This window comes from Sebastes umbrosus, chromosome 6 (assembly GCF_015220745.1).
Source record: "Sebastes umbrosus isolate fSebUmb1 chromosome 6, fSebUmb1.pri, whole genome shotgun sequence".
NCBI lineage: Eukaryota > Metazoa > Chordata > Actinopteri > Perciformes > Sebastidae > Sebastes > Sebastes umbrosus.
The window spans coordinates 10,536,104-10,563,132 of record NC_051274.1 but is presented as its reverse complement, the minus strand read 5'-3'; the positions used below and the strand labels follow the sequence as shown (position 1 = coordinate 10,563,132).

The 27,029-nt window shown below is 41.0% G+C and overlaps 2 protein-coding genes across 3 annotated transcripts in view; one reads left to right on the top strand and one right to left on the bottom strand.

Annotated features, from left to right (window-relative positions):
- Positions 1–6,639, top strand: part of syt6a (synaptotagmin VIa) — a 48,936-nt gene extending 42,297 nt beyond the window's left edge. Inside the window, exons 6-8 of the mRNA XM_037774106.1 lie at positions 764–935; positions 2,978–3,128; positions 4,491–6,639. Coding sequence (XP_037630034.1) covers positions 764–935; positions 2,978–3,128; positions 4,491–4,562 — 395 coding nt within the window. The 3' untranslated portion in view covers positions 4,563–6,639. The remainder of the gene's footprint in view (positions 1–763; positions 936–2,977; positions 3,129–4,490) is intronic.
- Positions 6,640–9,890: 3,251 nt separating this feature from the next.
- On the bottom strand, positions 9,891–19,282 carry olfml3a (olfactomedin-like 3a). Of its 2 annotated transcripts, none has more exons than XM_037771926.1 (3): positions 18,972–19,282; positions 14,789–15,101; positions 9,891–11,052 (listed from the first exon to the last, which is right to left on the bottom strand). In XM_037771926.1, the coding sequence occupies exons 1-3, from the start codon at positions 19,080–19,082 to the stop codon at positions 10,268–10,270; spliced, it is 1,209 nt and encodes a 402-aa protein (XP_037627854.1). In that variant the 5' UTR covers positions 19,083–19,282; the 3' UTR covers positions 9,891–10,267. The 2 variants fall into 2 exon arrangements, with proteins under 2 accessions (XP_037627854.1, XP_037627853.1); XM_037771925.1 differs by lacking the exon at positions 18,972–19,282 and adding an exon at positions 15,819–16,042.
- Positions 19,283–27,029: the final 7,747 nt, after the last annotated feature.

Sequence of the window (27,029 nt, the reverse complement as noted above, 5' to 3'; positions counted from 1 at the left end):
ATTGTCAGCAAATAGTTGCAGGCGGTCTGTTTTCCATTCCACTTTTCCTGCAATACTGATATCACTTGTGAAATGTGACATTTATTGTGCATTAAATGCCAGGGTTCAGGTGTAATTCCGAGAGAATGTGGCTTTTTTTCCTCCTCTCATGTTTAATGACATTTCACGATTTTAATGGGAGTCCCAATTTTAGTTTTTAGAGGTTTAGCTGCCTGCCATTACTTCAATCTGTGAGTCATAAACCAGTAGCTATCAAATTGTGCCTTCGAGCACATTAGGCTGCAAAGCAAGCACTCTTGTTTGTTGTTTATAGATTTAGGGCAGCTTACATCTGACTAAAACGTGGCATAATGGATCACACGAGGCGATATGCTACTGACGGATGAAGATTGAAATCAGCATTCATCAGGAAGCTCTCTCAGTCATGCTGTTTAAGCTATCTATGTCCTCTCATCCTATGTGTTTACACAAGCCGTTGACTCATCTACTTTTATGCCCATTACCGATGCCAGGTCCTCCAGGGTTGCTTTCATGCTTAAGTAGAATAAAACACACACACTGGGTGATGAAATAGGACACTGATGGCTCAATCTTCACAAACCTCTTTCAAGATGTTTTGGCAGCCGAGGCAAACATTTGTAAAACCTCGTTTTTTTTGCTTTGGCATTTTCCTAGAAAAGATAGATAACTTTGTTGAAACATTATCAGCAGTTCCTGTTTAGATAAAGTCACTCATTTTCTGTTCTTCCTCTTTCGCCATTAGATCCCTACGTCAAAGTGTCGCTCATATGTGACGGGAGACGTTTGAAAAAGAAGAAGACGAGCATAAAGAAGAACACTCTGAATCCCACCTACAACGAGGCCATCATCTTTGACATCCCGCCAGACAGTATGGACCACGTCAGCCTGCACATCTCCGTCATGGACTACGACTTGTACGTACAAACATGAAAAAAAATCTAATTTGAAACCAACACATCAGGACAATAAATAAGATGTTCAAAAATAAAAGTCCCCCTCCACTCAAAAATCCATTTTGCTTATGTTTACTTCACTCGGACATTTTACCTTCCCTGTGCGGAATGATATTTCTGCTGGGTAGTGTGCTTTCAATTTCATCTGTTGGAAATGAAAAGTTGTTCTGTGCTTCCCTCAAACCTCAATTTAAGATGTGTATGTAAGAGATGATTTTGGTGCATGACCATTATTTTGGAACCATGGTCCAATATGCAATAAGCTTACACAAGTGTGAAACTGGAAATATCCAGCGCACACAAACACACTGAGAATGGTCTTTTCAGTGACGTAGGAGACACCTTATGTCTAGTAGTTAGGGCTGTCATTCAAATATGCTTGATTTATGCAAATGTATATATTTATTAATGGAAATCAATTAATAACACAAAACCACGACACATATTGTCCAGAAACCCTCACAGATACTGCATTTAGCATAAAAAATATGTTCAAATCATAACATGGCAAACTCAAGCCCAACAGGCAACAACAGCTGTCAGTGTGTCAGTGTACTGACTTGACTATGACTTGACATAAACTGCATGTGATTATCATAAAGTGGGCATGTCTGTAAAGGGGAGACTCGTGGGTACCAATAGAACCCATTTTCAGTCACATATCTTGAGGTCAAAGGTCAAGGGACCCCTTTGAAAATGAACATGAGTTTTTCCACACCAAAATTTGGCACAAGTTTGGAGCGTTATTTAGCCTCCATTGCAACAAGCTAGAATGACCAATGGATTCCTTAGGTTTTATAGTTTCATATGATGCCAGTATCTTTACTCTAGCTTTAAAACTGAGCCTGCTACAACCTCCGCAAGATCGATTGCGTTAATGCATTAAAGAAATTAGTGGCGTTAAAACAAATTTGCATTAACGCGTAATTATCACGTTAACTTTGACAGCCCTACTAGTAGTTCAACTTTTAGCATGAACAATATTTGCATTTTCTTAGAATCAGGATTTTTCAACGAGGGAGAAGGAATAGTTGTAATTTCTTTTGTGGGAAACCCATATCAGATTATTATTAAAGGTGCTAAATACGTTATTGGGAGCATTTCTATTGCCTCTAAGTGGCTCTCAACATGGCAACAGACAGCCAGCGGCTCACAGCTCATGGTACTAATAGTGAAAACAATGGCAAAGTGCTGACAGAGCTAACAGTGTTAACCTGAGGGGGAACTGGAGGGTGGGTGCTACGCTTCAACGACGACACTGTCGGTCAGGATGGCGATATAAGTTGTAATAAGTTGTTGTCAACAAAGCACGGAGAAGTTCTGATTACAACACACACAGAGAGAGAGAGACTTCATTCTCTACTCAGGTAGACATTACTCCATTAGCACCTTTAATTATTATTGAAAGCCGATTGTTAGTATTATGTGTCCGGAGGGGATCTTAAAATGAAAAAAAAACTTTTAATTATTCCTCATTTTCAAATTAGAGTCAGCTGAATTGTAGTTCTTCAGAGAAAAAGTAGTGCAATGCAGTACCTTTACAGTATGTGAAGCTATAACAGGAAAAGGGAAAAAGTGCAGACAGCTGACAGAATGAGAACATGTGTTAAAGGTCAGGCTGCTTTTTTTCATTGTGTAGTATAAAAGGAGCAGACACTATTTAGAAACCTAGCCTCTTGTGTTTTCTTTTACCGTTTGCTCTCATGCTAGGATTAAATCAGGTTGTGCCAATAATAGGGGATTAATAGGGCTTTCATTTACACTTCAGACATTGTTAATAGAGCAAAAATCTCCTTCCTGAGATGAGTCAATTCTAGTGTCACAGAGACAATCAGCTGCAGATTTCCCTGTATCAATCGGCAGGACACCCAGGTTCAGATCTGTGTCTCCTTTTATTACAAAATGCCCTTCTTGCAATTAGAAAAAAACCCAACTTGATGTATGATACGTCTTGTCAGGTTAAGTCAGATGTATTCATACAGTACGTGTGTGTGTCCCCACAGGGTAGGTCATAATGAGATCATTGGTGTGATGAGGGTTGGCTGCCATGCAGAGGGACTTGGCAGAGACCACTGGAACGAAATGCTGGCTTATCCACGCAAGCCCATTGCACACTGGCACCCCCTGCTGGAGTCCAAGAAGTCTGAGAAGGAGGTAGGTTTGGGACTGGGGTCATTTTTGAAGGACTATTCTGTACTTGGTCATCAGTTAGGGTGAGGAATAAGGGGCTAATTAGATAGTAATTTTCGGCTCCAACAGTTTGAATCAAACTGTGAGAAAAGTTTGAGGAGCAGACATACTGCATATGAGGTGAAAGGTACAGGTGCATACTGGTGGTAGTTCTTGTAGCTTGACCCTTAATTAGCAACACTGTCAACACCTGCTGCAGCAGCAGCAGCAATGGCTGACAAACACGTAGCAATTAAAGTACTTGCTTTTTCTCCCTCATAACTCAGTCAATTCTGAACCTGCACACATGATACACATATTTTTAAAGTTAATGTGATTTACTCTTTCTGAAGATAGCATTTATCTCCGAGGTCCATCGCGAGAAAACGTCCATAAATCCGTGTATAGAATCCATTGCAAAAAGAAAGAAGAAGCTCGTTGAACTTGTCTGAAAATCCTCCCTTTTTTAAGTTTTTTTTCAATATAAAAGTAATATAATTGTCTTTACATGTACATTCATGAGTAAAATGCAAAGAAGAATTGCTAATATCTAATTCGGCATAGAAAGTAAAAAGCCGAATGGTTCCCTTTGTCCACCATGTAAAAAACAACAACACGTGGCTCAGGTTGTACGGTTGTAAATTAGCCCACAGCAGCATAATCACTTCCTGTTTACATCCCCGAAGCATTATGGGAATTCCATATATTATTATTATTATCCACCAGATAGAAGTTCAAAAAAGTATAGGTGTGACAAAATACATTAATTCCGTGTTGCTTTTGATATTATAATATATATATATATATATATATATATATATTATAAAAGAAATATAAAAATATAAGAACAATGTTGATGGGACATTCTGAGACTTAGTAATGTAAAAAAATATTGAAAGCAACACGAAATGAATGTGTTTTGTCATAGGAGGGGATAATATATATAGGAGGAATAATAATAAAGGGAATAAGGGGTTTGGGCTTATTTCTGTTGTTTTTTGTTATTTTGATATTATAAAGACACAAGACAGAGATGTTGATAACATTGTGTCTGTGTTATTAACGAGATGTAATGCGAGTATCTTGTCTATATATTAATCATTCAGTCTATGTTCCTTGTATATGAGTGCTTTGAGTCTTTATTGTGTTATTTTCCTGTACCCTCATCATACTAAATCGGAAAATTTAACGTAAAAAAACCCACATTGTTCTTATATTCCTGAAACACTGACACCTTTATACAGATATTTGCTCTGTGCTGAAAGTGACCTGGGAGTGCCAGTGTTAGTGCACTAAAAAGCAGCATATGTGTTATGAATCATTTCCTTGTGTCTGTGTGTCCTGCAGTGGAAGGCGAGGACAGCCAGCTTTGACAGCCAAGGCTCCTGCCCCTCACCCAGGCCCCCTGCTAGTCCCTGAGCAGAGCCACCTGTGACCCAGCAGCCCAGAAGGGGGTTTCCTCCCTCCTGCTGATCCACTTCCTGTCTGTCTGATTGAGGAGAAACACAACCCCACTGTCACTCCCTCTCTCTCTCACCCTCTCTCTCTCTGTCCCTCCCTTCCTCAAGTCTAGTCCCAGAGCACTACCAAGAACTGATCTAGGATGACAAGTCAAGTCAGTTAGTTGTGTGAAGCGCAGTCTTTTCGGGTTTTAGGGTTTGAAATGTGGGTGTTGTGATGACCCAGAGCTGCCGTCGTTTTCCTCAGAAGAGATTGGCTGGACATCCAGTCTGCAGACATTTAATATCGAGCTGTCCGAGCTGAGGTGAACGAATGTTGGTGTCCTCACATGGAGACTTTCCAGACGCTGAAGATTCAGCTGTGTGCTGCAGAGACGCTTTGATAGAAAAACTTGGATATCGGATATTGCTCCATGAGAGTAGCGGAAGTTTCACAGCGGAGGACCCGTCCGGGGGTAGAAATAGAGACTTAAAACTGGATCTGAAGCAATTTCAAAACTCTCCAGCTCTCTCTCAAAAACAATACTGAACTGTAGCATTTTGGAACTATTAGATGTAAAACCGCTCCATTCGTCGTTATTGTTTGTGAATAGCAAAACTGAAATGAATTTCAAAGCTCCAGCTGAGTTCACTGTACTTCCATCAATAACATAAGCAATTATCTGATCCGCAGCTTATTGAGGAGAGGTTGGATCAGGCTGAAACTTAAATATTCTCAACTTGGCGATTTGCATCTTTAGTGTGTTTTCACAAGCAGCCAAGATAAGACGTTTGATGTGAAGAAGAAGGTATAACAGGATTATTGGTATTCATTGGCTGCAGTGCTGTTACTAATTTCAATTCTAAAACAATCTTTTTTCAATTTCCGATACCAAAAGTAGAAGGTTTAAATTACCTAACAAAGGCACAAATAGCTTATTGAACAGAATAACTAAAAACCAAACTAAAAGGAAAAACAATGTTGACAGAAACAAGCTTTTTGGAGCTCTGGAGGTTTCTGGAAACAGGAAACTTGCGAGCACACTTTACACACCCTTACCTCCTTCTCTGTTTGATGTTTGCTTTAGAGTGATCTCACCCTTTTCTTCCAAATGAAAACTCACACGACGTGTTTTCCTTCAGACAAACACTGTTCAAAAGCACTACTTTGTCTCCTCTTGTTCTTTTTTTCTGACCAGGTTTTGGTGGATGTGTATAGTTTCATGTACAGCCGTCTGCCAGTTACTGTATGTATGTTTTGTTTTGCTAAACCAGAAAATCTATAATTAAAGGTAAAGATAAAAAAAAAAAATACTGACATTTTGAATATATGTAGCTTTGTTGGTGGTGATGATTGAGAAAAACCTAAACTCTGAAAAAGATGAACATATTCGTCTTTTGAACTTAGAAACATGCAACTTTCTTGATGTTTATCCTGTCATTAACCATGCTGTTGTACAGGGAGAACGTGAGTTTGAGATTGCCATCCAGATGTTTAATCTGCAACATGTGGTAAATGGATTATTTCTGAAGATGTTTGATGTGATTAAAGGAACAGTGTGTAACATTTGGGGGGATCTATTGGCAAAAATGGAATATTATACTAATAAGTATGTTTTCTTTAGAGTATAATCACCGGAAAATGTGAATGGTTGTGATTTTGTTAAGGCCCAGACACACCAAGTCGTCATCAAAGAACTAGTGGTGATGAAGGCCGACTTGGCCGATAAGTTGCACTTGGACAGACCGCAAAAAGCAGATGGCGGTAGTCTGTATTTGTCATTCAAAAAGGGAAACCGGAAGGCTGAGGACGGCGGATATACAAACTGTTGTTATGATACGTACATGAAACAAAGCAGCGTTTGCTGACCATTTTCACGCCACTCTTACTCACCACTTCATTCAAGATGTGTGCGCACTCTTGACTTTACTCGTTGGCTTGCTTTCCTCACTTCCGTTTCTCTTCTCATGCACTGATTCGTTTAAGCTGAACAGCCAAACAGAGTGATTTCTCTCACCGACGGGCTCCGCTGCCTATTCAATATGCTGAATCGTCCGAAAGACCCCCAATACGGGCAGACTAGAGCCGACTAGGCCAACGGACACTCATCGACCATCAGCTTGGTGTGTCTGGGCCTTTAGAATGAGCCGTTTATATCTACACACTTAGCAGGTCCTCTTCACGGAGCCGACCGCCATGTTTCTACAGTAGCCCGGAATGGACAAACCAAACACTGACTCTAGATAGGGCCATTCACATTTTCTCGTTGGCCACCATAGTTCTCCTACACGCTACACATTCAGTTTGTTACAATCTGCAACCTCACCACTAGATGGCGCCAGATCCTACACACTGCACCCTAAACTAAAAAAAGACTGCAACACCGCTGTTGTATCAGAATTCCCTGCATATTATTTGCTCTCTTTACAATAACTTAAAGTTTCAGTCAGATGAAAAATGCACAATATTTCAGTTAAGGCCTGGATTACTTTTTTTATTTTTTATTACACGGCTTTGTTGAATACTCGATTCTGATTGGTCAGTCATGTCGTTCTACGGTCTGTTGTTTCTTTATACCAGACCATTGCTATGTATAACAGGCCGTTGCTATGGGCGCAGTTCCGATGTCGGACCGATGTCGGACTTAAGCGGGATAATGTACAGCAAGCATAAACCTCTTCAGGGCGACGCCCTGTCGAGGTTTATTTCACAACAACCGGTTCGCTGTATATTATTCCTTACTTAACTGATGCTATAATTGTTCAGATGGAAAAATAGTAATGCATCAATAGCTTTTAATTCAAATATTATAGAATGGAGCTTCCATATATCTTTGTGATGAGAATAAAACATAACAATTTGGTTTCTATTTACATGATTTTCCTCCAGTTTACCATCCAGTAGTTTTGTTTTGCTGTAATTGGCAAGCACAGATATCATCAGTACGGCCCGGAAAATGTTGAGTCAGTGTGATACCAGGCAGGAAAACTGCCAAGAAACATTCACAGATTATATTAGGTGCGGCTTGTAGATGATGTCTTTTCGATACGAGGACTATTTACTGAATAGCATCCGTATTATTATCTCAAACAGTAACTTAAATCGGATATGTGACAACGTTCTTGGCCATGGCTTCGACTAGTCTAGACTTCTGGTGCCTCATTCAGCAACGGAGGACAAGTGATACTACAGCTCATACTACTGCACAATGAACATGCTGTATATCACAGAGTTTGTGAAATCGGGGGCCAGACATCATGACATGAGCAGATGCATCCAGCAGACCCAGTGCGGATCTGTTTTAGCCATTTCCTTCATGGGTACCCAGAGCGAGCCGTTTAGTACCTCGGTGTGTGTGTGTTTGTGTGTGTGTTTGTGAGATTACAGCGCGGGGGCAGCTGATGGGCGGACAGGTCAGCGTCTACAGAGCAGTGGCATTTCTCTAATTGGCACTTGTTATAGCGAGAACGAGTCGGTGCATTATTGTTCGTGCTTGAAGTAATCCATCAGAGCATCTACACCCCTCTGCAGACGTGACAGTTTGAAATTTGCTCTCATTCACACAGTTGTTTTGATGGTGAAAATCCTCCCTAATGGCATTATTCATGGATTTCTAATATCTTATTTTAGTGTTGAAACAAGTGGTTGAATAATAACGTCCTTTTCTTCTTCTTTTTTTTTTTTTTTACATGTGCTTTACAAAGGTCATATATTTCTCTGACAGTGTGGTGTGTTTTCATGGTAGAAGAAACCTGTTAAATCAATTGCCTCAGTTTATGGACTGTTTCGAGACCTTCTAGCTTTGCCTAATATTGTAACGTTTCTTGATATATGATCTTGTATCCCTTCCAACTGTTTATGATAGCACTGAATTTCCAATTTTTTATTAAACATTTTGTATTTGTAATAATAGAAATGTTTGAGAAAATGTTCTGGTGATTGACATCAACAGTTGTTAGTAGAGGCAAAAAGTCTATTATGAGTTCCTAGATCATTATCAAGACTCTCAATATATGAGTGACCCAGTGTGTAATGAAGTTAACTGAGATGGCAGACATTATTTCAGCCACTAATTGTTTCATTCTTTTGTTTCAACAAGTCTGAAAATCAGAAAAAGAGTTTGTCGGTTTTTTTTCTTCTTCCATGGGGTGTGATGTGTTATCAGTTCTGTGATATGATTTTCTTCTCTTTGATTAAAAGACTTATGCAAAAATGGGCTCCACTGCGCTGTGAGTTTTGTATGTGGCAATAACAAAAGGAATATAATGACAACACACAGCCAGTGGCTTAACAAGCAGGAACGGGCCTAAAGGAAGAAGAGTCAAATGGTCAAATTAAATGAGGGGAGGACACAAAACACCACAAAGCAGTAAGACTTCACAGCCTCTAATAAACTGCGTGCCATTTTCATGTTTGTTTTGGTACATTAATAAACAAAAGACAATAATCTAATTAATAAATAATAGTTCAATGGCTATTTCATTTGCTTAACCCTTTACCAATCCACCCTCTTTTTTAGAGGGGTAGGGGATGTTCAGGGGTAGATAAAAAAAAGTCCACAGTAGATGTCACATAGAAGTGGTGTACATCATCTGAAAGCTGAGAACCTGAAGATTAATTTGAGATGCAGCTCAGCCCCTATGTGTCAAGTTGTTGTAGTCATCAATAAGAAATAAACATGAATTATAAATAAATTAACAATTAAAATAAATTGTGTATAAGGCCGTAGAACATGATGATGGCCATTCCCATGCTCTATTATGTTTCATAAATTGTTGCAGCAATTTTGGGGTTGATACCATTTGTAACAAAGATTTGGTGCTAAATTTTGAATTATACATTTTATTAGTAAAAATGATCAATAATCCCTCCAAAATACCACATTAAGACACCAAGACCCCGAGGAACACCACAGAAAAAGCCATGCCTTGATTTGGTATCAAAAACTTTTGACATTTGGAGATTTCTGCAAGAATTGCAATTTTCGGCAATTGAATGGCGAGCACTTCTGTTCTGGAAACTGTTCAGAAACTCCCTTATTGTCAATCTACCTAGGAATGCCATTGGCTCATTGGATCCATTGAGACCCAGCTTTACAGTGATACCCAATTTATGTAATTCCAAGACTGTTTAGGGACCCCAGTATGCAGAAATATTCAAATATACCATTTTAAAATACGCAAGATAACACATTTATACTGCATTAAAAAAAACGGCATGGTTTTTGCCCCAAACTGCATGTGATTATCATATATATCTGTAAAGGGGATACTCTTGGGTACCTATAGAATCCATTTTCATTCACATATCTTGAGGTCAGAGGTCAAGGGACCCCTTTGAAAATCGCCATGCCAGTTTTGTATAACTTAGCGATCTTCCCAACAAGCTAGCATGACATGGTTCATACCTTTATGGATTCCTCAGGCTTTCTAGTTTCACATGACGCCAGTATCTTCACACTAGCTTGAAAATTCAGCCTGCAACAACCTCTGAAGGACAGAATAGTGTCCGGGCCCGCCGGCGGGCCGTCAGAGCTTTAAAATGTGTGATGTTATGGGTGATCTTTATTAAATCTACCGTGAAGAGTCTGCACGCTACTGAAAGACTTTTGGCGTAGCATGCGTAAATTTACGGTGCCTATTCTTTATCGTTGCCTTTGAAAACATGACACCGCCTCCCTGCTGTCAGACCAGGAGTTTCCTCTTCATGGTCAGTCTGTAGATGATTTGGTAGCCATCGTCCCAGCCGTAGAGCTGTTTCTCCTCAGGGTTGTATTTCAGACTGGCGTGGGCTCCATACCTCCGGGGAAAGTAGATCAGGGGGGCCTCCTCGCTGACCACCATGTCGTTGACGTCAAACAGGCACTGGATTCGGGAGCGGCTGGCCAGGCGGGTGTTGTAGACGACATAGACGGTCCCACAGACTACGAAAGCCGCCTCTGCGTTCTCCCGTGGGCACCGGGTGTCCCAGATTTGTTCTATATCGAGCGTGGCGGGATCCATCTTCGCAAGGTTGATGTTTGGCTCACTGTCGCTGCTGGCGTACAGGAGCCAGAGACCTTCATCGTCTGCTGCGAGGTCTGCAACGGTTTCTGGGTTGAGGTTGTAAACGGTAGCGTGGCTCTCCACTGGGAATATGGCGGCATCTGTCACTGAGCCACTCAGCAGGTCATACTTGACCACCTGCATGTCCGTATCTGTGTCCTGCTGTATGTAGTACAAATAGCCGTTATAGACGGCGCTGCCAGGACCGCCCCACTCAGAGGGAAGCCTGATCTGTCGGCTGCCGGTGACGCCAGGAGAGCGAGAAAAGTCGCGTACAGAATTGAACTGGTAGATGTTGTCCCCTGACGTCCCGTTAAAGACGTAGACCTTGGACGACCTGGGATCTCTGGTCCACATGCCCTTGGGACTGCCAACTCTTTTCAGGATCTTCACTGATCTGATGCCAGAGATGATGTCCACACAGTCTGCAACGAGATAAAAAAGAAAGAGAATGTTTTTGTGCTTAAAGAAGGTAACTGTTTGCTGTACTGTTGCTACGCCCGTCGAGCTTTCCTTTGTCACATGATATCCTCAATGTTACTTAACATAAAAACACAGGACTCTCCCAGCTTATGTAACAATCCCTTAGGTTTATGTTATGGCCAACAGACCTGCGTTTCTGAGAAGACGTTTTGTCTGTCATTTTGGCATGGACGGCTCAAAATACTACAATACCCATGAACATTGTTTGCCATTGGGATGGAGAAGAAGCCAGTGAGAGGCAAGAATCAGAGGGGTAGCAAAGAACTTATATTGCTAAGAAGTGAAAGTCAATTGTTTGTTCCATTGCAACATCAGTGTGCAGCAGCAGAGCTACTCCTCCGCCATTTTGGACTGAAAGCGACTACCGAACGCCTGTAAAACGTCTGCCTACAGTACAAAGTGCCGTAAAAAGTAGAATAAAATTATTTCTATTCTATTGTCATAATTTTTATGCCTCTACCGAAATGGCCTGTGTTGAACAATAAAAATATTATAAATATGCATACTTTTATAACTATTTACTTTTTTAAAATTATTTATTAATACATTTTAATAAATAATTATATAATATAATAGAATAATAGATTATTTATTTATTAAACTATTTCCCAGAGGAGCATAAAGTGAGCGATGGACATAAGTGGAAGTTAGAAAAATCCAGCACACAGATTTTGAGAGCAATCTCAAACTTTTTTATGTCAAGGATCCAAAATAGCTGTCCAATAGACCACAGACCATGGAAGTATAAGAAGTTGTGTCCTGTGCTTTTGCCCTGCGTGTTAGTAAATAGCCTACAACTACATTAAATTCTGTTTATGTCATGCTTCTAGCACTACTAGCTACTGGCCGATAGCCGGTTGTTTGGGACGTTAATACATCCAACACGATACAGGCTTACAGCATACAGCCCATGGGTGTATTATAAGATCATAAAGTGATGAATTACAGCAAATATATCCATTATTACAGCCGCATACAGCTAGCAGGAAGCTGGCAGAACCGGATATGTCATATGAGCGTGCAGGGCAGTGCAGTCTTGTGGGTCTGATACACGTTTATTATGCCAAGGAAAATAACTGTGGATTTGGCTATTAGCAAATTTAAAAACTTTCAGGTCATAACGATTTAAATGAGGGCTATTTAAGTGTTCATACTGGAAAGTTGATTTACCTAAAAGAAAAAGTCACCAACTGCAGCTTTAAGAGGAAACAACAAGGGAAAACCATGTGTTGCAACCAGATGCTGCACCTCAGATTAATTACCTGTCTATTGTTGGAAAAATTGCACAATTATTATAAAAAATATTCCACAGGTGTGAAGTTAATCTAATTTTCATAATTTAATTTAGATTTCCATCTTCCAGCTGGCACAATTAGTTCCATTAGCACGTTTCCGTACGGTGCCATTCCTCGGCTGAAATGTGCATTTGCATCCTAACATTTAGAAAACATCAAGCAGCCTGCAGCAGTCAATATCTGGCTTTCCAAATGAAGGCAAATTCAAACCAGTCAGGGGGAAATTGGACACACAGACTCGTAATGAGAGGAAGTGCAGCACACAGAGAGCATGAAGATGTCAAAAGGAAGAGTAATACAATGCTTTCACTAAAGCGCACAAACAAAAGGATGTCCTACCGATGTGTCCTGGAGCGAAATTAACATCACGCTCACAAATCTGAAATGGGTCGCCACAATGCGGCAAAGTTCGTTTTGGGTCACTTGACAGACATTTACAATGGTTCACTGTGCGGGGCGAACATGAGCTCTGAGAGTAACGGCACTGACCTCAGGGCAGCTTCCTGTCCCTCCTCTCTGCAGAGACACAGCCCCAGATTGCACAGGAGATTTTACACACATAAACTAACAGAGAAGCCTTTGCTCTGCATTGTACCATCATCCACAGCATGACTGGCATTAGGATTCTGAGCAGGGCGGTTCTGATATTACTACATAATTCTTAAATTTATTTAGTTATTGATTGTCTTATTAATAAGTCAGCGTGAATAATAAAGAAATCAATATTGTTTTCATTTGGTTTTGCGAGAAGAGTAAATGGTACCAAAGGAATTTAATGATCCATCATCAGGAATTGAGCTTTTAGAACCAATTATAAATATAGATCTTTTGAGTAGGCAGATTGCAGCAAATGTGATTTTATTTTTTTATTAAAATCGTGTGCCTCTGTTTACTCCAGTGTCCTCCGGTGCTCCTAACAGCCAGTTTCAGAGACTTCGTTTCCTACATTCTGGTGACTTAGAAAGAATGAAAATAACAAAATAATAAGTAAGTATAGTAGTAAGTAGCAGTAAGTGTTAAACTTTTAATTTTACCATTAATTCTCAGGAAAGAAAACTTTGGCATGTGAATTGCTGGTATAAACTAATATTCATCAGTTTTCATTAATTTTTTGCCATTGCTGGAGTATTTCTTTCTCTTAGTACTCTCCATTTCCCTCTCCTTCTCTCACTCACTGAAGGCCCTTTCAGACACAACGCGACAACTGCACCACTGCGCTCTGAAACCCGTTATTTCTAATGGCTTGTCGCTGCGTCGAGCAAAGCCTAACTTTGAGTGCTGCACGCTGTGATGTACGCTGAACCCAGTGGCGAGCGCAGACTGTTCTCCTTCGCCGGGAAAAAACATTTGGTGTAGCTCTATTGCCGCCCGGGTGGAAACAGTAGTGCTTATACAAGCTGTACAGTGCCAGGTCGAGATAATGAAAAAGGAAAAAAAGTGTGAAAATTTGCCATAAATCTGGAGAAATGTGGGAGAATTGTGAACCCGGGAGGAAACCAGGAGAGGGCAATGAAAAACGAGAGTCTCCTGTGAAAATCGGGAGGGTTGGCAAGTATGCTAATGGCATCTGCAACATTTCACAGAAAACAACCAATCAGAGCCGAGCTGAAGCCTGCCGTCTCTGAGCAATGAACAGCCAACAGGAACACTATCTAGATTTTTTAAGCCTGAAAACAGAGCCATGAGGAGGAGCAGAAGTCTAGTTTTCTCTCAGAACACTTGAATTACAATATGCTAAAAGGTTATTTTGGAATTTTTGCCCAAATGATGCCAAAAACATTCTGCCTACAGCCCCTTTAATGTGCACATTCAGTGCTGACGACATAAAGTCTGAAGTGTTCCATGGAATTACAAATGTGCGTTTCACAACTTTCCACATCACGCTTTAAAAAAGAGTTATAAGTCCCCGTATTATGTAGAGTAAATGACTCAGTGCAGCAGTTATATCTCAGCATTGTTTGTGGCTGCACGCCTTGGGACCTGAAGATTATAAAGACAAATGCTGTGCTCAAACAGCGTAAGCAGGGGAGTAGCTGTGCTGAAATAAATGAGTTGCATCAAGCTACATTTCTCCTGGAAAACATGACTGCCCACTGACTCAAAGCACTCCGTTAAATGACTTGTAACAGCGCTGTGTTTGTTTCCCATTTTCCAGAGCCATGGCTTTGCCAAGACAGCAACTCTGCAAAGGGGGTGGTAGCCTATTTGCCTGGTGTGATGTTTGATGCTATAAACCACTGTAGAACATACAACCTATATATATATATATCCCATGGGTTCTGACTGTGCCAGAGCTCCTTCATGAATGAAAATTAAAGATCAAAAGCAGCCATCCCGCAGAGGACGTTTGTCTGAAGTGTGTATGTACTTCCCTGCAGCTCACCAGAGACTCTGGAGTGCAGTTCCTCCCAGTCTTCTTCCTCCTCTTCCTTTCCTCTGCTCTCCTCCAGCCCCCAGGCTCCCTGCTCCACCACCTTGTCCGCCTTATTCGCACACGCCCGAGGGGAAGTCTGGGTCTCCACGTAGTCCATCTCTCGCTCCACCCGGTCCACTCGGACCGCAGCTCCTTCAAGGTCTTTGGACATCATGCTGAACTCATTTCTCAGCCCATCCATGGCCTCAGCAGTCAGCTTTTTGAAATCCAGCAGCTCCGTGTGGTAGCGATGGGATTGTCCGTGCCACAACAGCATGCGGTCCTAACCAGACGTGAGCACAGCAAAACAAGTGTTAGAATTAACTGAGTTTTTTTACTGGTTTTTACTAAAGCCACTACCTGACCGCTGATTGCTAATGTCAGTATAGTATGCCAACATAGTCACATTAACAACGCTAACATGCTGATGTTTCGGCAACACATTCTCACTCCCAACTCGTAAAATACCGGCGCTTGGGGTTGGTTAAGCAGGTATAATGTTTATGTTCACCATTTTAGTTTAGTGTGCTAGGCTTTGCATGCTGAGGCTGATGGGAATGTCATTAGTTTTTCAGGTATTTGGTCATACACAAAAGTATTGGACACATTAAAACGTTAACCCAATAATGGCGCTACATGAAAAGTCAAGGATCACCAAAAGGTATGCCAAGTCATTTGGAGGGGAACATGAATGGGTGTACCAAATTTCAGAAAAATACATCCAGTAGTTAACCCGCTACTGTACAGCATTATCATTGGTAGTATGCTGATATTAGCATTTAGCTCATATTACAGCCTCACAGAGCCAATGGCATGGCCATAGACTTTTAAGGGCCTTTCCCATCTCCAAGTATGTACATCCTCAACGGGCATTTAACAAAATGAGACATCCTTTTCATTTGACGTAAGGCACTGCTATATCAGCTGTCCATTGTCATGACGCTTTTATACGTCACATGCCGAGAAGACTTCCACAAAGGATACACCGATGTATACTCACTTATAGCTCCTCCAGCAAGCCTCCTCGCTCCGAGATCAGAGACGGGGCCCCGTTCATTCCCATGAAAATTTGACTTCCGAGTATAAAATCATCCGCATCCATGGGTCCCGTAGAGCAAGCGCACTAGCGTTTCCTTTAAGCCAAGTTCACACTACAAGACTTTCAATGTCATCAGATCGCTGTAGTGTTCACACTACACAACTTGCTGTCTTGTAATCGGGAGTCTTGAAGTTGTTCGTGATTTTCACACTACATGATTGAGTGGCGACAGGAAGTTACAAGCGCTACAAGATCTTTCACCAGGAGGAATCCTCGATGAGGTCTCCAAACTACGTATTGTCACGAAAACACACGCGAGAAATACACGGTAAATGACGTGATACCATATGCGAGACACATTGCTGATGTTGTTGTTGGCGCGTGTTTATAAAATAGCCTGTTTCCACCAGTTTCCACACAATTTTTTTGTCTCTTTACTCCTCTAGGTGCAACAACAACTTTGCTCCGTGTTGCAAATGCAACACATACAGTAAGTTCCTGTTGTTGCAGGCGACCCCTCCTCCCCCAGGTTTCCCCTCAGCCTCTGTCTTATGCTCTCATTGGCTGTAGCTCGTGGCCGGAGTCCCTGACAGTTCCAGATATTTAGCATGCTAGATACAGTATGTGAACTGTGTCTGCAAGGCGTCTATGAGCAGTTCACACATGACGAGCAGAGCGCCAATGTGCGAGCGGCGAGCCAACGCCGATTTGCCTCTGATCGGCGGCTTTTGTTGGAGAGCTCCAAAACTGTCAGGGAGCGGAAAATCCGGGTTAAAGTCGTGTAGTGTGAAATGGGCATTAACCCTGGCTCCCAGCCCTCGGTCCAGCCTCAGTCTAGGGCTCGTTCACAAGAATGGAGAAAGAGAAATAACTCCGGATTTGGCTATTAGTGCATTTTACAACTTTTAGGACTTAATGATTTAAATAAGAGCTATTCAAGAGTTCATACTGGGAAGTTGATTTACTTCAAAAAAAAATGATCTACTGATTTACAGATGTCTCTTTCCCAATGTAAGGCAATGTGAAAGCGTCTTTTCGGTATGGCATCACGTAATGGACCCATAAGTTGTAATTCCACAGTTTGGCCGCTATGTCAGATTTGCTTCAAAGCCTGGCACTCTTCCTGGGGGCTTGCTCAAGACGCATTTTAGAAATCGGGACATCCTTCAAGATAGAGCATTGAGATTGTTTTCCGGGTCACAACACGGAGGATCGTGGAGCAGTAAGGCAGAAAATAAAGAAATGAGAAAAGCCCTTAGTCTTGTTGCCTACTAAAGCATTATCACCATCACCGAACAGCACACAGTTCTTCAGCGTAGTGATTGACACAGTCATAGTGACAGCTAAATTATTCAGAGCAAGATGTAATAACTGACGGCCTTCTCCACAGTCTCTTTCGCCACAGATTAATTTTCTCTCTTTGCTTGCTGTGGGCCTGTGGTCAAATGGAAATGAAAGTTCAATGAAAACATGCTTGATGAATTGCCGTGTTGATATCAATGCAGAAGTCGAACCAGCATATTGGAATTGAGACTGGAGGGAAACCACAGGGGGTTGAAGAGAGCCGGATTTAGCTGTAAATAGACGATTCATTTCATGCGGATAACAGCTTTAAGATTGTCTTTCTGTGCATTGCAGCCGTACGGAGGATGAAAAGGAAATATCCGACTCTGAAAATATACTCCAAAAGAATACATTAAAAGAATTATTTAAATGAGAGTTCACTGAAATTACTCACCGAGGCAACCAGACATGTAATACTCTTGCATTTCATATCATAAGCCAACAAAAGCCTTCCCTTACACAAACTTTGCTGTCTCATAACCTCCCTATCAAAACACAATACTGAACTCTCAGCAATTTGATTCCTACCCTCCGGCACTTTGTTGCAACACAGCGTCATTCTACCTTTGCAGAACACATTTTTCTATTAGGATGTTGGGATGTTTCACACCATGGCAGCAAAGGTTGAGCTTGTACTCATTACTGAAGTGTCATTGTCTTAAAACGCTGAAGAAAAGGTAATCTTGTCGGACAGAACCTGCATGTTGCATTCATCGACTGATGTTCCCTCAGGGGCCCCTGCAAAGTTGATGAGCTGGGCAGAGATTGCATTAATTAGACTGCATTAATTGAGACATTCAATTCACATAAAAAGAGGTAGTCTGGAAGTCTAAAATATCCACTTGTATTTCTAAATGTTTAACGACTGTTACTTCAGACATCTGACTTCAAGCTGTGGTAGGCTGATTGGAGCAAATATGATTAAAAAAAGTTATTTTTTTAAAACGTTTGCTATATCCTGGCAGCAGTGCATGAGATAGGTAATAAAATAAAATCATGTGCCTCTGTGTCCTCCGGTGTTCTCCGGTGCTCCTAATGGTATCTGCAAGATTTCACAAACTGGAGGAAAACAACCAATCAGATCAAAGCTGAAGCATTTCCGTCTCTGAGCTGCTGTCAATCACTCGCAAACTCAGATCAGCGCTGCCTAGTTTGACTGTTTGATCGGAATTTGCGAGTGATTGACAGCTGCCTGCGTTGAATGAACAGCCAATAGGAACGCTCTCTCTCTGAAATGACCTGTGATTGGTCAAAGTCTCCCGGCCCAGGTTAGATTTTTTAAAGCCTGAAAACAGAGCCATGAGGAGGTGCAGAAGTCTAGTTTTTGCTCAGAACACTTGAATTACAATATGCTGAAAGGTTATTATGAAATTTTTGCCCAATGATGCCAAAAATATTCTGCCTCCTGTTGCTTTAATGAGTACTTAACGCACTTTTTTTTTTTTTATCTCTGCATATTGCATATACTCTTTATACTGTACATTTTTGCACACAGGTCAATAATTTGCAGAATATATTTGACATATTTTTTCTACTTTTTATTGTATTTATTTTTTAAATTTTATATGTATGATTCTTGACTTTTGCTTTTTTTTTTTTTTTTTTTTTCTTACTGTGTTTATTCTTATGACACCAAAGCAAATTCCTTGTATGTGTAAACCTACTTGGTAATAATACCTGATTTAGGGCAATCTATGCTGTCCCTTAACTCGTGGAAAACTACAGTACATTGATCAATCATCAGTCATTTAAAGGGATATTGCTTCTTACCTCAATAGCCAACAACCTGTTCTCCAGATAATCCATCAGCCCCTGGTAGTAATACTGTGCTCCAGTGAAAGCCCAGGCGGTGGAAACAAGGAGGACAATCACCGGCTTCATTGTGAGCCGATCAATGGGGACAGCTGAGTTTCTTTGTCTATCAAGATTTCAGATGCTTCTTCAGGTTTTCCTCTCCCAGAACTGTCCTCAGAGCCTCACACAACCTATAAATACGTTGTATACAGTAGAACTACCTCTGCAAAGAGGTGAGAAGGATAGAGAGCGAGCAAGAGGCCGCTCTGAGAGTTTCCAATTCTTTGACCGCTCTCACTTTGCTGGAATGTTTTCACAAACTCTCAGGGAGGAGCCTTGTGCCTCTTACCCCTCTCTGTCCCCAGAAAGTGAATGTGCTGCTCGCTCCACTGAACTCTGTGCAAGCGTGCATGTTGGTGTTTGTTGCACACGTTGTACACACTGTCTCAGGCACGTAAGCAGGGATAATACAGACAGAACTAAGCAGCTCTGTGGACTATTACTTCTTACACAGTTTAAATGAATTTAATAACTGCAGTGATACAGTCCAGAAAACTGCAATTTATGTTGCCTGTCACGGGACTCAAACGCAGACAGGAACAGCTGTGGGATTTATTGAAGGTATGATAGGATATGAACTGAAGCTTACTGGCAAGTCCAAACAGAGTACTAATCAGTCCACAGGATACCAAGGGGCAGGGGAAATGTTCTGGCAGACGGGCAGGTCCATCCAGATCCAGATACTTGTGGCAGGGTTCAGGTAGCGAGGTTCAGAGGTCAGATAGCAAAGAATGAGCAGCTTTGCAACTTCAACGAAGTTGGGTGGGAAATGGGCCGGTTATATATACCGCAGGCCTGATGAGGGAAAAAGGATACAGGTGAGCAGATGGGCGGGGAAGACGGGAAAAGTCTGAGGGCATCTAGTAGACATGTTATGGCAATGAACGGGTCTGGGGTAGTGGGAATGTGGCTGGAGGGAGGGAAAGAGAATTAAAGTAGGATATTCGATTTAAAAAAACAAATTGGGGAAATGACACTGTTTAAAGGAGCGATATGCAGCACAGACAGCTAGTGTTTAAAATGGGTACTGCAGTTCATATTCAAAATATTAGAGTCGTGGCCCGTCCGCTCCTTCAATAGCAGTTAGCATGTGTTCAGCATCACGGCATTAACCACTGGCCAGCAGCAGTAGTCGGAATCACTTCACCGGACGTGTGTTTCAAATACTGGCTGCCTTGATAACCCAGCTGCACACGGACCACAGAGAGATGTGCTGAGGCTTTTCAGGTCGGGTAGAGTCTGACCATAAGGTTATCTCTGTTGATCCAGTTCGTTTGCTTGCTTCCATGGCTGCATAGGGCTGTGGTTGTGTGCCAATTTGTTTCAAATGTGGCAACAGCGTGTCGAAATGGGCAGTGGACGGGATCACACCGGCCAATCGGAAAGGAAATTTCAAAGAAGAACATACTGGCTGTAGCACTGTTGTCAGAGAAGCCAGTATTTCAACTTAGCATGTTTTCTTAGGGTTTTCTTTCTTAACAAGCCAACATTTAGTCCGCTTTAATCAAACCCTAGTGCGGTTCAACCCCTGGTGGGCGGTTGTGAATGCAGTAATCATACTCTGGTGCGGGCCAAAACAACCGGACCAAGACCGCTTGCTAGAGGTGGTCTCGGACTGTTTCCAAGCGAACTAAAACGCAGGCTGCCTGTGTGGGCATTTGTTGAGATGGACACAGGTAAACAACAGATTAACACGAGTGATAGAGGACTGACCTGGACTTCCGCAGAAGTCAGATGTTTGCTTGACATCTGGGCCGAAGAGAACCCACAGAATATGCTAAATAAAGTCTACAAAAGAATACATACAGAATAAAGTGTTACTACCCTGAGGTCATATAGTGACATTGTGTTTGTATTATGTGCTTCATACCCATCTCCCCCTCTCTGGTGAACCTGCCGTGGTAGCTCTTTCTGTGGTGTTGGCTGCAGGTGAATCTGCTCTGATCGAAAGTCTCTCATCTTCTTCCAGAGCTTCCAGTCCTTCAAACTGTACGTTAGGAAAGAAAAAGACAAAATAACGGAGTCAATAGAGTTCAAACAACACACAAAAACAGATGAATAGATCATTATCATCATAATAGAACAAAACCACACAAGGTAATAAAAGGTGATTAAATAAAAGAAATATAAAAAAGAATAAAAAAGAAAGTATACCCTGGAGAAAAAAAGTCCAAAAATGCATTTCTATAAAAATAAAAGTGTTTTTCGGTGAAAGAAAACTGTACCAAACTCCACTTATTAAAAAGTTAAGGGAAAAGCATTTGCAGTGACAAATTTGCTCCATTAAACAAGAGTTGAACATTTATGGCTTCACCGGTACCCGCGGTTGAGCTGCCTTATTGGTTCCAACATACAGCTCCCCTCGCACATTGACAGCTGGAATTAGTCAATAACACTTCATTGCTGCTTGGAGGGAGATTGCTTTGCTCTGATGTGGGCGACAGCGTATACTGTAGATTATCCTCACGGCAGGGGCAGCAGTGCATGAGGGTTTGATTACACAGGCGATCACACTGACTGACAACACCTGACCTTTAGACCGTTAGAAACGTTTGAATAACTCCATACAGCCCACAGACGTGGACAGATTATAAGACAATGGGCCCCTGGACACAGATGTAAAAGGTTCCCCATCAGACAGCCACACTGTAATGCTGTGCCGTCTAAAATAAATCTGTTAACCAGTTCCCAGTGCTATTTAACCACATAACTACGTCAACGAGCGCTTGAGCAAAACTTCAATGCAACTTGGTGACAATGTAGCTGGCCACGCTTGGCCGTTTAACCACAAAACGCCATTTGTTTAGATGGAACGGAACTGGGCGAAACAAAACCATATGATTGCTTGACGCTTCAGCGCGTCACACTAGTTACGCAGCGACAAATGTCGGGCATCAGTTTGTAGCTTCGTGGCACCGGCTTCCATTGACAATGACTTGTAGCCTGTTGCTGTGTGGCTCATAGTGTGAACACAGCATAAGATGCATAAAAAAAACTACAAATGATGCAGTTGCATTTAAAATCTCTTTTTAGTCATTTTATGTGTCTTTGTAATCGTTTTGCGTCTCTGTGGTCGTTAAGTGTTGTTTTGCATCTCTTTGAGGTCATTTTACATCTCTTTCTATTTGTTTTGTGTCTCTGTGTTAATTTTGCGTCTCTGTGGTAATTTTGTTGAATACTGAAAGAGACACAAAATGACTACAAATGATGCAGCTGCATTTAGTGTCTCTTTTTAGTCATTTTGCGTCTCTTTTTTGTTGTTTTACGCCTCTTTGTGGTAATTTCGCATCTTTATTTGTTTTATGTCACTTTGTGGTAGTTTTGTGTCTTTTTTGTCATTGTTTTGCGGGTATTTGTGGTCGTTTTGTGTCACTTTGTGTTATTTTTACTTATCTGTGGTGATTATACTGAATACTGAAAGAGACACCAAACCACTCGAAATGATGCAGCCATAAGTAGCGTCTCTTTTTAGTCCTTTTGCATCTCTCTTTGGTTGTCTTGCGCCTCTTTGTGGTCGTTTTGTGTCTCCTTTTAGTTGTTTTGCCTCTCTTTGTCATTTTGCGTGTATTTGTGGTTGTTTTGCGTCGCTTTGTGTTCATTTTACGTCTCTTTCTATTTGTTTTGTGGCTCTTTGTGGTCATTTTGTGTGTCTTTGAGGTGATTTGGTGTCTCTTTCTATTTGTTTTCCAGCTCTTTGTAGTCGTTTTGCATTTCTTATTAGTCGTTTTCCATCTCTTCGTGATTGTACAGTCACGTCACACAGAGGCTTTGGTCCGGGAGCCCCTGGCCCTTTACCTGGTCGGTCTGTTCACTACCTTCTGACTAGGTAGGTAGGTGAGGAGTGTTGGGTTGCCGCCCGTCTGGCCCCACCCCTGTTTAACCCCTGTCATAACAGATCAAACTATAAACCTTGAAGGCTGTTTACACTTCAGGAAACAAACCATAAAGTCAGGGAAGTTCTGGTTGAATGCTCGCCACTTGTTGCTGTATCATCATGATTAAGGGCTGCTGCCAGTTGCTCCAGCAGCCTAATGACTGACTTCTAATCATGCTCTTCTTTGATTGTCTGCTGCCTACTATCATCTCATCAAGTTCTGAACTGAAACACAACCCCCTGTCTATTTTTATGACAGCAGACCAGACTGTGAGGGTCGTCATGGTAACAAAGTGCCGTACAGCTGCTTTTAGAAAATTGAAATGGGCAACCTGGAGTTTGATCTAATCTGGAACACATTGCCTGTCTGGAGCTGGCAGGCGAGAGCATTGACAGGCCAATGGCTGTAAAACCCTGTGTGTTTACGTGTGTGTGTCTGTGTGTGTGTGTTTTTATGCCCCAGAGGGGTTTTTTTCAATCACAGTTCTTGATTGATGTGAGTAATTACAGTTTTATCCCTTTTTTTCCCTCCATTTTGCTAAATCGATTTGAAGCATGCGTCTCATACGGCCTGCCACTCATTGTGGATTTTTAATCTATTATTAATTACCGGCTTAATTGCACCATTGAGTAGTGTGATGTGATCAAAGGGTAAAGCATCATTCAGGATTCATTATGTTCTGCTAAACATCGGCATATTGCAGCCTCATAACCTTTTAGCTCGAGGCTGGTGCGCAATGAAAGGGTGTAACTGTAGCTCAGACATTCGTTTCAGGGTGGGACTCATTGATTCAATTTATTCAGGGGACAGAAGACAGACATGTCCTGTGGCAAGCTGCACTAACGCACTAGTGTGCATGGTTCCTTTGCAAAAATATCCACAAGATGGCAGCATCTCTCTTTATGTGAAAAGTCAGCAGTGAACAGCAGTGGAAGAAGTACTCAGATATGTAAATACAATAATGTAAAACTACTCTATTACAAGTTTTGCATTTAAAATCCTTCTTAAGTAAAAGTACAAAAGTATCATCAACAAAATGTACTTAAAGTATCAAAAGTAAAAGTACTGGTTCTACTGAAAAATGGCACATTTTACACTATTATATTTCACATACTATATTGTTAATACAGATTAAACAATGTTTGAAGTGGAGCTAGTTTTAATAGATGAATAACTTTGATGCAGTTATGTATTAGTCTAGTGGTTCCCAACCTAAGGGTCGGACCCCTCCAAAGGGTTACGAGATAAATCTGAGGGATCGTGAGATGATTAATAAGGAAGAAACGAAGAAACAACAAAGTTCTGCTTCAAAACTCTCCACATTTTTGGGACTGTTGGGTCTTTAATTTATGCTTTTTTTGTGAAAATAAAAAACAGTTTGAGGTCTCTGGACCTCAAACAGTTATTTAAATGAAACCATCAGATACGTTTAGAGGGGAAATTACTCTTTGACAGAACTGCTAACAAGAGGCCCCTAATAGACACCAATGTTGTGAACCAATGGTTTAATCTTTAACAGTGTATCACATTTTGTAAGCTTTTCATATGCAATATTGATCTGAAAAGTAGCTATAGTAATATAGTTGTGAAATAGTGAAGTAAGAAGAACAATATTTTCCTCTAAATTGTGGTGGATTAGATGTATAAAGTAGCAGGAAACGGAAATAGGAACCACAAGTACCTCAAAAATTGTACTAAAGTACTACTTGAGTAAATGTTCTTACTTTCCACCACTGGCGGTGAATGTGTTCAGCTTCATTGTGGCTTGGATCCGAAATGTGTCCCCAGAGGTAAAGTGTTATCGGTTGTGTTTTGTTGGAATTGGCTTTACTTCCTCATTTTTTGAAGTCCCACTGCTTTATGTGTAAAAAATAATAACAAGAATCGTAAAAACAATAATCAATCGCAAAACCCATGAAACTTCAGTTGTAGAGGTGCCAGATCCAAAAAAATCAAGGAGTACCTGCACACTGGAATTACACCACCCTTTAATTTTATTAGTGATGTTTTGACTAACTACACATCTTTCTCAGGCGAATACCCACGGGAAGGAAATGAGGGATATATATACAAATATATATAAATTAAAGAAAACTTCAAAATACAACAAAAAAATAGATTGTTTCATTTAGTTAATAAGATGGGTGCCACAGGTGAGCCAGACACTAGGGGGCAACAAGAGTCACTGAAAGACAAATACACTGTGTCAAAGATTAAGAGTCAATAAAAGACAAATATAGTGTGTCATTCAGTGTATTCATAACTACCAAAAACGGTTGGTATGAATAGACGATAAGAGGAATATTACAAATATATACGGAGAGGTTGAACTCCCTGGTAGACCGCTTATGATCAAACTGTTATAAAACTCCAGTAACGGAAATCCAAATAGACTTATTTGAGATTTAGGAGGAGTAATGCTCATAATATAGAAAAAAAGTAATGAAGTATCAAGCTGTTAAAACATATTTTTGAGCTCTTAAATAGCGCATAAGAACATTAGGGGTAAAATATGTACCTCAATAAAAAATAACTGAATGTCCTTAAAAAAGTTTTCTTTTAAATAAAACATTCTCAGAGATGGATTATCATGTATGAAAAACTGAAAATATTTCAGACTATCACAGAATATTACATACCGTTACATTTATTTTAACACCCTTAATTAGTATTTATAAGCCCATAAATATCTCATAAATGGTTTATAACACACTATAATATAGATTTGTGCAGTTATAAGGACATTTTTAAATTTGACAACAATTATAATTTATCTTATGAAGACATATTTTAAATTATTACAACTGTGTTTCACTAGATCCTCATTCATGATCTGTTTTATACACTTATTGGCACTCAGAGAAGGAGTTATAGTGATTGACAAATACATTAATAAACACTTTAAAATGTCCGTATATCTGCCTACAGCTACATTATGTTATACATCATTTATCAAATGTTTATGCTTATAAATGCTAAATAGTGGGATTAAAGTATTAAAGTGTTGCCCTAAATTTGAAAACAGTATACATGCATACATATCTACATGCATGTTTTTTGTGTGTTTCTTTGTGTGTGTGTGTGTGTGTGTGTGCGTGCTTGTGTGTGTGTGTGTGTGTGTGTGTGTGTGTGTGTGTGTGTGTGTGTGTGTGCGTGCATGACAGAGTGCAGAGGATCTCATGTAATCTCACGCGTTTGCCTTCACACCAGGCGTCAGGAGCCACCCATAAAAAACCTCCTTTCCTCTGCAACTGAACAAAAAGCCAAACACCAGTTAAAGGCAATATTCTTTATGACCTTTTCGTATTGATTGAGAGAAAACTTAGCAGCCCGGTGCCAGGTCGTATAAAAGCGCAGACCGAATGGGTGAAGCAACGTAAATCCTTTAGTCCCTTGTAAATAGCTTTAATACACCCGAGGCGCCAAATCACTTGACCTGCGTTAGCCCTGCCGTTTGGGGGCTTTCTGGCTGACTGAGCAGTGTGGAGCCAGCCCTTCTCCTCCCATTCTCTGGCTGTCAGTCCAGGTAATAGTCAAGGCCTTATTAGTGACACACTTGCTCTGCCTGGCTTCATGGCATCTCCTTTATTTAATCAACTGCTAAGAGCCACATTTTAGATAACTCTTTTCTTTGAGTGTTCAGTGAAAAATGTTCCAACTTTAATTCTATTCAAGCGCCGGATCTCTGTGTTTGTGTTGTTGGCCACATAATCTTGGAAAGTTAACAGCTTAGTGTGACTACAAACCAACTTTTGGGAACATCCTCGGAGCATCAGTGAGTCATGCTCCTGCCAGGAATTGTGAAATGGTTTGAGGTGTGAGGTGTATCCAAGCCAGATTTCATCGAGGTATGCATTATGTACACACATCAAGTGCGCACAGTACACCACTGTGTCTTGTTTTAATTCATTGCATACAAAGGCATCTTGAGAGAAATATTTTTTTCAACATGATATCTAAAGTTGGCCGCGCGCTATAATGAAAACTGTCTCTCAACTCGAATGTTCATTTCTCGCTGGCCTGACAGCCGACATGCGCTTGCTTGGGTTGCTGAGCAAAGAGTGCCCGAGGGGCTGTGGACAGCTGCTCAGAGGGGTAA

Excerpts from the sequence above, each read along its gene's own strand:
- olfml3a (XM_037771926.1), bottom strand. The coding sequence starts at position 19,082 with ATGAAGCCGGTGATTGTCCTCCTTGTTTCCACCGCCTGGGCTTTCACT. Across the intron at positions 15,102-18,971 it reads ACAGGTTGTTGGCTATTGAG|GACCGCATGCTGTTGTGGCA; the intron begins GTAAGAAGCAAT and ends ACGTCTGGTTAG. Across the intron at positions 11,053-14,788 it reads ACTGCACTCCAGAGTCTCTG|ACTGTGTGGACATCATCTCT; the intron begins GTGAGCTGCAGG and ends ATCTCGTTGCAG.